This window comes from Neophocaena asiaeorientalis, unplaced genomic scaffold (genome assembly GCF_003031525.2).
Source record: "Neophocaena asiaeorientalis asiaeorientalis breed wild unplaced genomic scaffold, Neophocaena_asiaeorientalis_V1.1 scaffold134, whole genome shotgun sequence".
In the NCBI taxonomy this organism is placed as follows: domain Eukaryota; kingdom Metazoa; phylum Chordata; class Mammalia; order Artiodactyla; family Phocoenidae; genus Neophocaena; species Neophocaena asiaeorientalis.
In genome coordinates this window covers 22,902,305-22,912,459 of record NW_020185339.1, presented here as the reverse complement: position 1 = coordinate 22,912,459, position 10,155 = coordinate 22,902,305, and the positions used below count along the sequence as shown (strand labels likewise).

The 10,155-nt window shown below is 52.6% G+C and overlaps 2 protein-coding genes across 2 annotated transcripts in view; one reads left to right on the top strand and one right to left on the bottom strand.

The window, feature by feature from the left end:
- The first annotated feature begins 888 nt into the window (after window positions 1-888).
- On the top strand, window positions 889-3,929 carry MARCHF9 (membrane associated ring-CH-type finger 9). Its single transcript, XM_024736803.1, has 3 exons — window positions 889-1,041; window positions 1,663-1,855; window positions 2,107-3,929. Exons 2-3 carry the CDS (start codon window positions 1,825-1,827, stop codon window positions 2,439-2,441), a joined length of 366 nt encoding a protein of 121 aa, XP_024592571.1. The 5' UTR covers window positions 889-1,041; window positions 1,663-1,824; the 3' UTR covers window positions 2,442-3,929.
- Window positions 3,930-6,299: 2,370 nt separating this feature from the next.
- CYP27B1 (cytochrome P450 family 27 subfamily B member 1) overlaps window positions 6,300-10,155 on the bottom strand; it is a 4,716-nt gene continuing 860 nt past the window's right edge. Inside the window, exons 2-9 of the mRNA XM_024737120.1 lie at window positions 9,801-9,991; window positions 9,085-9,287; window positions 8,803-9,003; window positions 8,547-8,719; window positions 8,167-8,339; window positions 7,880-7,958; window positions 7,406-7,603; window positions 6,300-7,077 (exon numbers count right to left, since the gene is read on the bottom strand). Of these exons, the coding sequence (XP_024592888.1) occupies window positions 6,964-7,077; window positions 7,406-7,603; window positions 7,880-7,958; window positions 8,167-8,339; window positions 8,547-8,719; window positions 8,803-9,003; window positions 9,085-9,287; window positions 9,801-9,991 (1,332 nt within the window). The 3' untranslated portion in view covers window positions 6,300-6,963. The remainder of the gene's footprint in view (window positions 7,078-7,405; window positions 7,604-7,879; window positions 7,959-8,166; window positions 8,340-8,546; window positions 8,720-8,802; window positions 9,004-9,084; window positions 9,288-9,800; window positions 9,992-10,155) is intronic.

The window sequence follows — 10,155 nt, the reverse complement described above, 5'->3', positions numbered from 1 at the left end:
AGATTTGGCGTGGAGGGGGATCAGGGGTCCCCAGGAAGGGGTGGGGCTTTCTCCTGGGAGGGCTCAAAATCTCTCCCCTTAACCGAGACACCCTTTCTCGCCCACTTCTCTCACCCCAGGGTCTCTGTAGGCTGAGAGGGCCTATCCTCTGGGAGGTGGGCAGAGAGAAGAATGCTTCTTGAAGGGAGGGGTCCAGCCGGTGCCCTTGCCTTCCTCGATAGTTCTCTACGTGGGGCACTTTTCTTCACTTCCCATTCCACAACTTTGCTTCTCATTCCGAAGAATATCCTCTGTTTAAATGTTATGGACAAAGTTGTCCAGGGATAGTATGGGGGGGTCTCTATGTCGTGAAAAATTACTCTTTGATTAAAGGGGAACACCCTCCACTCACACCCTTAGGATTTCCCCCTTTTTGATACGTGGAAACTGAGGACTGTAACCTATCCCAGTCTGCACCACATCTGTGAAATACTTTACAGTGATGGGGAGTGGGTTAGGAAGGCATGGCTCAGAAGCTCTGACCCTGCCCTCCTGTCTCTCCAGATCCTAAGTGGTAGCCTTCCATTTGGGAACCCTTAAAGAGCACCCTCCTCAAACTCTGGAAACAGGGAAGACCCAGTATTCACCGGCCAACCCTCCCCCGCCCCCCCCAGTCCCTTTCCATGTCTCTTCTATTCGGCCAGGGAAGTTTACCTTGAGCTCTAATTTTTTTCTTTTAGGCTGCAGCCTTAGCTTCTTGCCCTGTTTTGGGTGAAAAGCCTGATTTTTTTTTTTTTTTTTTAAGGTGGGAGACTGACCTGGAGAGGAGGTTTTCCTCTCCTGTAGTGGAGAGGACTGGGGTCGGGTGGCGATAGCTGACAGGAACCCTCCTCACTCTTCCTCCAGGGGGAGCTCCTGAGCCCCTGCCGCTGCGACGGCTCCGTGCGCTGCACGCACCAGCCCTGCCTCATCCGCTGGATCAGCGAGCGGGGCTCCTGGAGCTGTGAGCTCTGCTACTTCAAGTACCAGGTCCTGGCGATCAGCACCAAGAATCCCTTGCAGGTGAGGTGCAAGGGGAGAACTCTGAGACCGGGGCAAGGGCCTTTCAGCAATTAGAATCAAGGACCCTCCAAGGAGCCTATTTATCCATTTACTCTTGCTTTCAAAGTCACCCTCCCTACCATTGCCATAATTTAGTATCTGTCTGTAAATCCTCCCTTCCTTCATTTACTCACAAAGACATTTATTGGGCACCACCTGCGTTCCAGGCCCTGGGATAACAAAAGAGGAAAAGATGGTAGTGCTGCTGCTACTGCTGGTAGCAAACATGTAGAGTTTTCTATGGGTCAAGTTCTTGGTGTGTATTAACTCCTTTAATCTTCATAATAATCCTAATAGTTATGTTACTCAGCCAGTAAGTAACGGAGTAAGGATTTGGAATTCAGACCTAGATGGTCTGGCTTGAGAGCACCTGCCTGATCATGCCTTTCCAAAATAAGACAGAAAATGGTCTCAGTGTGAGAGATGCCACATTCTAGATGTGATCAAGGCACAGAGAAGCAGATTGTTAATCCTGCCTGAAGCGTTTCAGGAAGGCTCCTGGTGCATCCTTCTATTCAGGGCCACCCTAATCTGGCCCTCTGTCTCTTTCTGTGACTTTTTGGAGCCTTTTCTCCTACACAGTGGCAGGCCATCTCCCTGACGGTCATTGAGAAGGTCCAGATTGCAGCCATAGTTCTGGGCTCACTCTTCCTTGTCGCCAGCATCTCCTGGCTCATCTGGTCCTCACTCAGCCCTTCAGCCAAGTGGCAACGGCAAGATCTGCTTTTTCAGATCTGCTACGGCATGTACGGCTTCATGGATGTCGTCTGCATAGGTGAGGATACCTCTCTCTCTCTCACCTGCTCAGCATCTTCCTCCAACTCACACACTTAATTTTCCCTGCCCATTCCCTCAGTTTCATGGCCACATTTTCTACCATTGGGGGCCTTTAGGGCTATCTCCCTTACCTGCTTCTCCAGGCCCTTTGCAAATCCTGTCTCCTCCCCCTGGAGAAATGCTTGCTTAAGTACCTCTGGCCTAGGTCTGGGCAGCAGTTGACCCTGGATTTCTTATCCTCTTGCTCAGGCCTCATCGTCCATGAAGGCTCCTCTGTCTACCGTATCTTCAAGCGCTGGCAGGCAGTAAACCAGCAGTGGAAGGTCCTGAATTACGACAAGACCAAGGACATAGGAGGAGATGCAGGGGGAGGGACGGCAGGGAAGCCGGGCCCCAGGACCTCACGGACGGGCCCCCCCACTGGGGCCACCAGCCGCCCCCTGGCCGCCCAGCGCATGCGGACGCTCTTGCCTCAGCGCTGTGGTTACACAATCCTGCACCTACTTGGACAGCTGCGGCCACCAGATCCCCGTTCCAGTTCCCATTCCGGCCGCGAGGTTGTCATGAGGGTCACCACAGTCTGAACTAAACTCCAGGAATGGGGATCTTGAAACAATGCATCAGCCGAGATAAGCTGTCATGGCTGCTGGAGGTACCACCTGGACAAGGTGTTTGGGGCACACTGCCCCACCACTGAGGATCTCTGTGGGCAGCCTCAAGCTGGAGACATTGTCTGGCCTCTACTGCCCACTGGGTAGAGGTGCCTGGATGACATTCCAGCCCCCAGTGACAGCTCCCCACACTCATCCTGCGGCAGCCAATGGGCAAGTGGGGAGAGCATCTTTTCTTCCCTAGAGAACCGTCCTTACCTCAGCTCCTAGGGCCTCCAGCCCCCCAGCTCCACTATGGTGACTTGGTGAAGGGGGTCCAATGTGAGAAGAAAGGGGCTGTAGACCCCCCCCAATCCCCACCCCATGGCCACAGGGCAGCTGGCAATAAGACTAGTATACATTGACCTCCCATTCCCTGCATGAGGGTGGGGGTACTTCCCCCTGCTCCACCCCCCATTGCATGGGGGGAGGGCATAAAGAATCATTTATATGCACGTGGAGACTCCTTTCTCATCTGGGGCTTTTCTGGAGGGTTGGGAGGTGTGGGCAGTTTTCTCTGCAGAGGCTGCAAATCCCAAATGCAGCAGTGGATTCTGAGTTGGAGGTGTAACTCCCACTTGGTGGTGAATAATTCACATTGGCTGCTAGGTGGCAGTGCTCAGAAGTATCTAAGGGGTGGACCTGACACCTGCATGTTGTGTGATTTAGAACAAAATCTCTCCACCGTGGTTTTCCTGTCTACCTCATAGGGTTGGACTGAGGATAAATGAGGGATAGGTTGAATGCCATTGCAAAGAAAATCAGTGATGGCATAAAAAGATCTCTAGACGAGTTGATGGTCCATTTATTTCAAATAATAGCTGGTTAACAAATTCCAAAATGTTTTTCATCTGGAGTTGCACAGAGCCTTGGAAATTTGTGTTAAATGTTATAATAGATATGGAGAATACGAGGGGAAATAGACACTGCACATGTGAAGGGTAGTGGTTATTTGTAAGAATGAGAGCTCCTCCAGCCCCCCTAAACACTGGGGAATGGGAAAGGCTGGAGCAATCCTTCTAGTTCTGGGGATCTTGTGGGTTCTAGTAATCCCTACCAGGTAATGTGCTCACCCAGAGAAGTGGTATGCAGTGAATTTGGGCTCGTTTGGAGTAAGACAGAATTTCCTAGAGTTATGAGTCTCCAACCCCAGTTTAAGCTACTGCTATGGCAGTTCAGGGTCACAGGTCTGATCCTGCTGTGTCCCAGCTAGTGATAATAACTGGAAGATGTGCTTGGAGGCAGCAGCATAGAGGGCTGTTGTTTATAGAGAAAAGGTTTGGGAAGGACTGGTTAATTGTCAGCCTAAAGCCTGGTCCCTTTCTCTCGAGGCCTTGGGGCTGTGTATTATATGAATGATGTCTTTTACGTGAACTATCCATCAGCAATTAAAATAATTACTTCATAACATTGCTTAAGTCAGATCCAAAGGCCTTTCCTATTATTGGTCCTTCTCTCAGGGAAGATTCTGCTCTGCCTTCTCCCTGGAGATGTTTTGGGGACAGTGCTTCTCTATTAAAGGTCACATATCCTTGCCCAGGAAATGGTCTTCTCCATCCCTCTCCAAAAGGGGTCTTGGTCGCTGTCCACGGTGCTGGCACCCAGACTTGCCTGGGAATATAGGAACCAAAGCTGTACTTGGGTTTGAATTTCCTGGAAGTGTTGAAGTGCATCACCTCCAACCTTGGAGGGGATCAAAGTGGAGAGAGGACTGAGGCTGAGCCTCCCATTTTTCCAGTGGGAAATCGTTTCCCAGAGAGATAACCTTCCACATTCCCCACCTGGGGAGACAGAAGGGCCAGACTTCACTGACTTGCCTTTCACAGAATAGCTGGTGGAGACCAAAAGGGAGACAGTAAATCCAAGTGACTCTTAGTTCTTATCCTGGTAGACAGGGCTTAGGTAGCTATGACACAGTTGAGGCTTGTGCCAAGCCTGGGCTGTCCCCTACAATGGCCGCACATGGAGGCTCAGACATGCCCAAGAGCATAGGCACGCTTACACACAAACACACCGCCTCTGTTTCCACCCTGCGTCCTAAAACGAGGCCTGGTGAGACAGTATGTTCCCCTCCCCTTCAGGACCATTGGAGGTCTCGGTATGGAAGTTGGGAACAGCGAACTGTAGGGTCCTCTCTCCTTTCCTTTTTCCACCTTTAAGAGATTCTTGCCCAGGAGAGGGGTCATAAGAACTGCTGCCCTCCTCAAGTGAGCCCTCTTATTTTCCCATGAGGAGTGTGGGTGTGCAAAATCTTCCCCAGTGATTCCAGGGGAAAGAGTCTGAGAGGAAGCTGGGCGTTACTCCCCCTCCAAGCTCAAAACTGCTAAAAATCAGGTCACTTAGGTTCAAGCTGAGCTTAGTGGTAGGGAATGGGAGTGGAGACTGAGAACCCAGTAGAGAAGGAGCCGAGAGGAGGGGCAATAAGAGCACACAAACCTTGGTCTCTGCACAGGGCCTTGGGTATACCCTGCCCCTCTGTAGGTCTTACATAAATAGATACCTCCCAGAAGGCCAGTGGCTGACGGAGTTTCTGCAGTCAGGGAGCCATGTCTAGGGCAGGGGCTGAGGTGGTGAGAGGAGGGGGAAGTGTGAATTGAAATCTCTGTCTCCATCTGCTAATTGGAATGGAGGGGAGCAGGAGGAAGGGGAACAAGTCCTGACACGGGGAGGGTAAGCTAGGCTACAGAAGGAGCTGCAGGGAATGTGCTGAGAGATGTATTTGGATGGAAGATCAGTTAATCTATATACATCACAAGGGGAGAACGGGGCCCAGCCTCTGGGGGGGGCCAGATAATGCTGACTCAGGGAAACAGAGGCTCCTGCTGCCCACCCCTCTTCTCCTGCCTTGGTGCCCTAGGGCTCCTGGCCACCTCCACACTTGGCTTTCATCCTCTCTGTCTGACTTCACTTCTCTGTCTGTATCCCTGTCTTTCTCTGAAGGAAATTGCCTTGGAGCAACTTCTCCAGAGAGGACAGTGTCCATGCTAGGGTGTCCTTTGGTCCTGGCACTCCAGGTTCCAAAAGCACTCTTCTACCAAAGAGTCAGCCGTCTCTGGCCGTCTCAGCAAGTCCCTATCCACCCTTTTAACAGCCTAACCCTCGAAGCTACTTTTCACCACCATCCCCTTCATCTCTTACAGGGAGCCAGACTTGGCTGTTCCCACTACAGATAGAAATGTGTCTGGCAAAACTGACCAAACATAAAGAATAATTTAATAATTAGTTCTCTTCATGTACCTGTGATAGTCCCCCAGATTTTTATAAAATCTTGTCCTCAATGATCTTCTCTATATTTTGGAGATAATTAAATATAGAATGACAAGTGAATAGTAAGTTCTGTGGTTAGTCTTTAAGATTAAGTTAAGATAATAAAAAATTAAAGAAAATTGCTAAATTACCTAGACCACAGTTCTGTAATTTAAATCACTGCCTCAATCTGTGATGGCCGTAATTATTAAAAGTATCTTCATTAATTAAGAAAAGAAAAGAAATGTGTCTGGGTTTGTGATGCAAACCATTCTCCCAGGTGTCTAGACCTCCCACTGTTATGGGGTCACTCCCAGGACCTAAGAAACCAAAGTGGAGGATTTGTATGATGGTCTGGCCTCCAGGTCTTATAGGAAATGAGAGTGGAAAATAAGTCAGTCAAAAGTCAAGGATGGAACATTCAATTTTTTTTTTAATTTAAAAACTGAATATTTAAGAACTTCAATATATAAAAGGAAGGCTTGGGCAGGGACAGGTCCAAAGATATCTCTGCCTGTGACCTAAATGGTGGGACAAGCCAAACCTAATAGTGACCAGAGAGCCAAGGAGAGTTTTTTAAAAATCATACACCAGGTGAGGATAGACTCACCTTCCTAGGGGCAAGATGAGGAAGGAGCAGGGTAGACAGAGCCTGGTAAGCTGCTTATCCCTTCTGCCACATTGCCCAAATACAATCTGAGAATCGATATGGTGTCAGCCAGTCAGGGATAGGCCCTGGCAGGGTGTATAGAGACAGAATAAGACCTCATCCTTCCTCTCAAAGAGCTCACATGCAAGGAGAGAGGATCAACCAGGTGCAGACCAGATGCACAATTACTTAGCTCATGCCATGATAAGTGCTTAGCCAGCAGCAAGAGTGAATACTGTGAAGCCCCAAAAGGCCGGTGGTCGAATTCTTCCTCAGGCCACCCAGCATGATTAGTTAAAATCAGAGTTGGCCCTTGAAGGATGCATATGATTTGACCAGAAGGGCTTAGCAGGCAAATGGACCATGGTTTTCTCAGGGCTTGCTGGGTCAGGCCAAGTGCATATTTCACACCTCGATCAGGCCTGCTGCAAGCACTTTGCTATGGTCTTTCTAACCAGTTTGGTCAGAGAGGCCACAGGGGAATACACATATCTTGGTCTTGTGCCTGATAAACCCCTATGATGAGAGAAACGGTGATGATGACAGTGTGCTTCCACGGGACTATCTGTCCACAAACTGTAGGTTGATGCTTCTCTCAGGTACCAGGACAGTCCGGGTCATGGGTCTGACTGGGGCAGCACCTGGCTCAGGCTGCACCTCAAAGTGGATCAAGATCTGGAAAGGGAGGAGGAGGGCTATCACTATGGGAGGGGTCTACAATGGTGGGCTTGATTGGCAATGGGCATTATTAGTGTTAAGATGGTCAGTGTTGGAATGGCACCTGTGGCGGGTAGGGGATGTCTTAGTTAATGATGGTAAGAGATTGTGGTAGGGAAAAAGATAGTCCAAATACCCTCACTCACCCTCCAGGCCTATGATGGGATTGACATATTTCAGAGGATTAGGTCTCCCAAGTCTTATATATTTTCCTATGCCTATCAGGAGAAGAGCTCATGGCTTTAGAGCTCCAGTCTGGGGAAGGTAGAAGATCTAGATCACTCACCTGGGCCAAAGCCATTTGCAGCTCAAGCTCTGCCAGGCGTCTCCCCATGCAGCTGCGCTTGCCAAAGCCAAAGGGGAGAGAGGCAAATGGGTGGGAGGCTGGGCCATCCCCTAGCCAGCGAGCTGGACGAAAAGAATTTGGCTCTGGGAACTGGGCGGGATCCCTTGAAGTGGCATAGTGACACAGGGTGACCAGCGTCTGGTGAGGGAGGAACACAAACTTGTCAATCTGGGCCCAGGAACGCCAGGAGGGAAGTAGAGAACAGGATCTCTGGACTGGGACGAAGGCAGGCTCTGGTTGGTTGTGATGTGGAAGTTTTCTGGGGCTACTTTTCTCTACTGCCCCATTATATCCTAGAGAGGCATTGAGGCCAAGGAGAGGGTTTGAAGGGCTTATTGGGAGTATTTGAGAACAGGAACAGTCCCAAGGTAGTGAGGGATGGCTTAGCAAAAGGGGCCCATAGGCTCTACTCACATTTTTGGGGATAATATATTCACCCACACAAATGTCTTTGTCTGGGACACGGGAATTTCCAGGTACCACAGGGTACAGTCTGGATTGCAGGGCACAAAAGGGAGACAACAAGATGAAGCTGGGGGCTATAGCCTCCCTCTCATGCCCACCCCCCCAACTTCCAAACCCATTCTTGGCCAGGCGTAAAGTACCATTTTCCTCTGATCTCTCTCCCTGCTCCCATCCGCTAGCTGCTTCCCCAGCCCTTCCCCAGCATCTTCTCTAGCTCTCCTCTTCTGCCACCTCACCTTAGCACTTCCTTGATCACAGCCTTCAGCAGGGGCATTTGCGACAGAGCAGTGGCTGAGGGGTGGGCACTGGAGCCGGGGCCCAGGGCAGCTGTGATCTCAGAATGGAGTGCCGTCTGGACTTCGGGGTGACGAGAGAGTTCATACAGAGCCCAGGAGAGCGTGTTGGACACCTGAGGGGACAGGTGAGAGCGTCAGAGGGGTTGAGAGTAGGGACCCAGCATAGGGGGCAGAATCTGAGGCAGTCTGGAACCCAAGAGGTGCTAAGCCAAGCTGGCCTGGAGGACCATAATGGATCCCCTGCAGCAGGAAAATGGCTCCTGAGATTGAGGAGGTTAAGCTGCGGAAGTGGGACTCCCAACATGGAGGGAGGACCTCACCGTGTCCACTCCAGCTAGCAGCAGCTCTGTCACATTCCCTAGGATGGACGGGGCAGGCAACTCTTCCCGGAACAGGAAGTAGGTCAGGTGCGCCCCAAATCCCGTGTCCCCCTCAGACTTTCCCTGGCTCCTCATGGCTACTTCGGCCTCTCGCCGCTCCACGTGCTGCTGCGCTGCGGGCACAGGGGACAGGGACGCCTCACTACCGCTGAACAGCTCTATGCTCCCCCACTCCTACTTCATTTCTGTGCTTTACCAAATGCAAACATCTGGTCCCAGTCTCGGCAGAGGCGGCCCCAGGGTCCGGGCACGAGGCGGTGCAGCCAACCGGGCATCGCCATGGTCAACAGTGTGGACACAAACACCGATCTCACCGCGCGGATGAAGGTCTCTGTGTCTGGCGGCACTTCGGCCTCCAGGCAGCCGAGGCGGGAACCCAGCAGCACCGCAGCGATGCCTGGCCGGGAGGGGGCGCTGTCAGGGCACCGGGAGACCTGGACCGGGTGCCTCCTACACTTGCCCCTGTCTAGGGACTCACCTTCTAGTCCAAACTTGTAAAACTCTCCTGCCACGTCTCGAACCAGGGCGGGCGGCCCAGCGTCCAGTCCCCGCTGGCGCCGCAGTCGCCTCACAAGGTCACCGACCACGTCGTGCAGGGTCCCGGCATAGCGGGCGGCCGCCTGAGGCCGGAGGAGGAGCGGGGCCAGGAGGCTGCGGAGCCTCTGCCATTCTTCGCCTTCCCTGCGGGGGTGCGGAGAAGGGGCGCATCAAGGCAGACGGTGGTGTGTAGAGGCGGCCCGACGGGGCTGGCAGCGCTTGAGAAGGAGCGTGTTGGGCTGGGGTGGCCAGGAGGGAGACTGCGTCTGTTCCCTTGGGGGTACAGAAACCTGCCCCTGCCTGCACCCGCTTTCCATCCACCCTCCTCCCCCACTCCTCGTTACTCATTTCCTGCCCCGGAGGGGCCTGGGTTCCTGGGTAAGCTGAGTCACAGAATCTTACTTTACATCTAGATCCTGGTGCCTCAACCCCTTCCGTGAGTTCCCAGGATTCTGGCTTCAAAAGAAAAAGAGCGGAAAGCGAGGCGAGAGCCGGGCTCTACCTGAGCTTGGGCGAAACAGACTGGGGTGGAAACCTCGATTTGCCAGAAGGTTGGGGGAAACGACCGACCTCCCTCCACATCCCCAGACTGCCTCCAGACCGGCCACAAAAGAGGAACGCAGCTGGGCGTCGGGGCTTTGGAGCCAGAGGACTCACGCGGTGAGCAGTCCGCAAGCCCGCTGGCGGCGGCGACGGTGCTCCGCCCAGGGTGAGAAGCTGCAGCGTTCGGGCCAGGGTCCCTCCTGTCGTAGCAGCTGCTCGACGAGTGTAGGGGTCGCCACGTACACAGTGCGCACCGTCCCGAAGCTGGCCAACCACACCGGCCCAAAGCGCGCGGCGCCCTGCACCTGGGAGTACAGGAGCAGCGGACACTGGAGACCCGGGACGGCAACTGCCACCTCGGCTCGTGCCAACGCCAAGGGCGTCGTTTGGGGTTAGAAAGAGGGAGCTTCTGCTCTCAAGCAGTGTAAGGTTCTGATGCTGCAAACCCCTCCTCCTCTTTCCCTCATTT

Excerpts from the sequence above, each read along its gene's own strand:
- MARCHF9 (XM_024736803.1), top strand. The coding sequence starts at position 1,825 with ATGTACGGCTTCATGGATGTCGTCTGCATAG. Across the intron at positions 1,856-2,106 it reads CATGGATGTCGTCTGCATAG|GCCTCATCGTCCATGAAGGC; the intron begins GTGAGGATACCT and ends CCTCTTGCTCAG.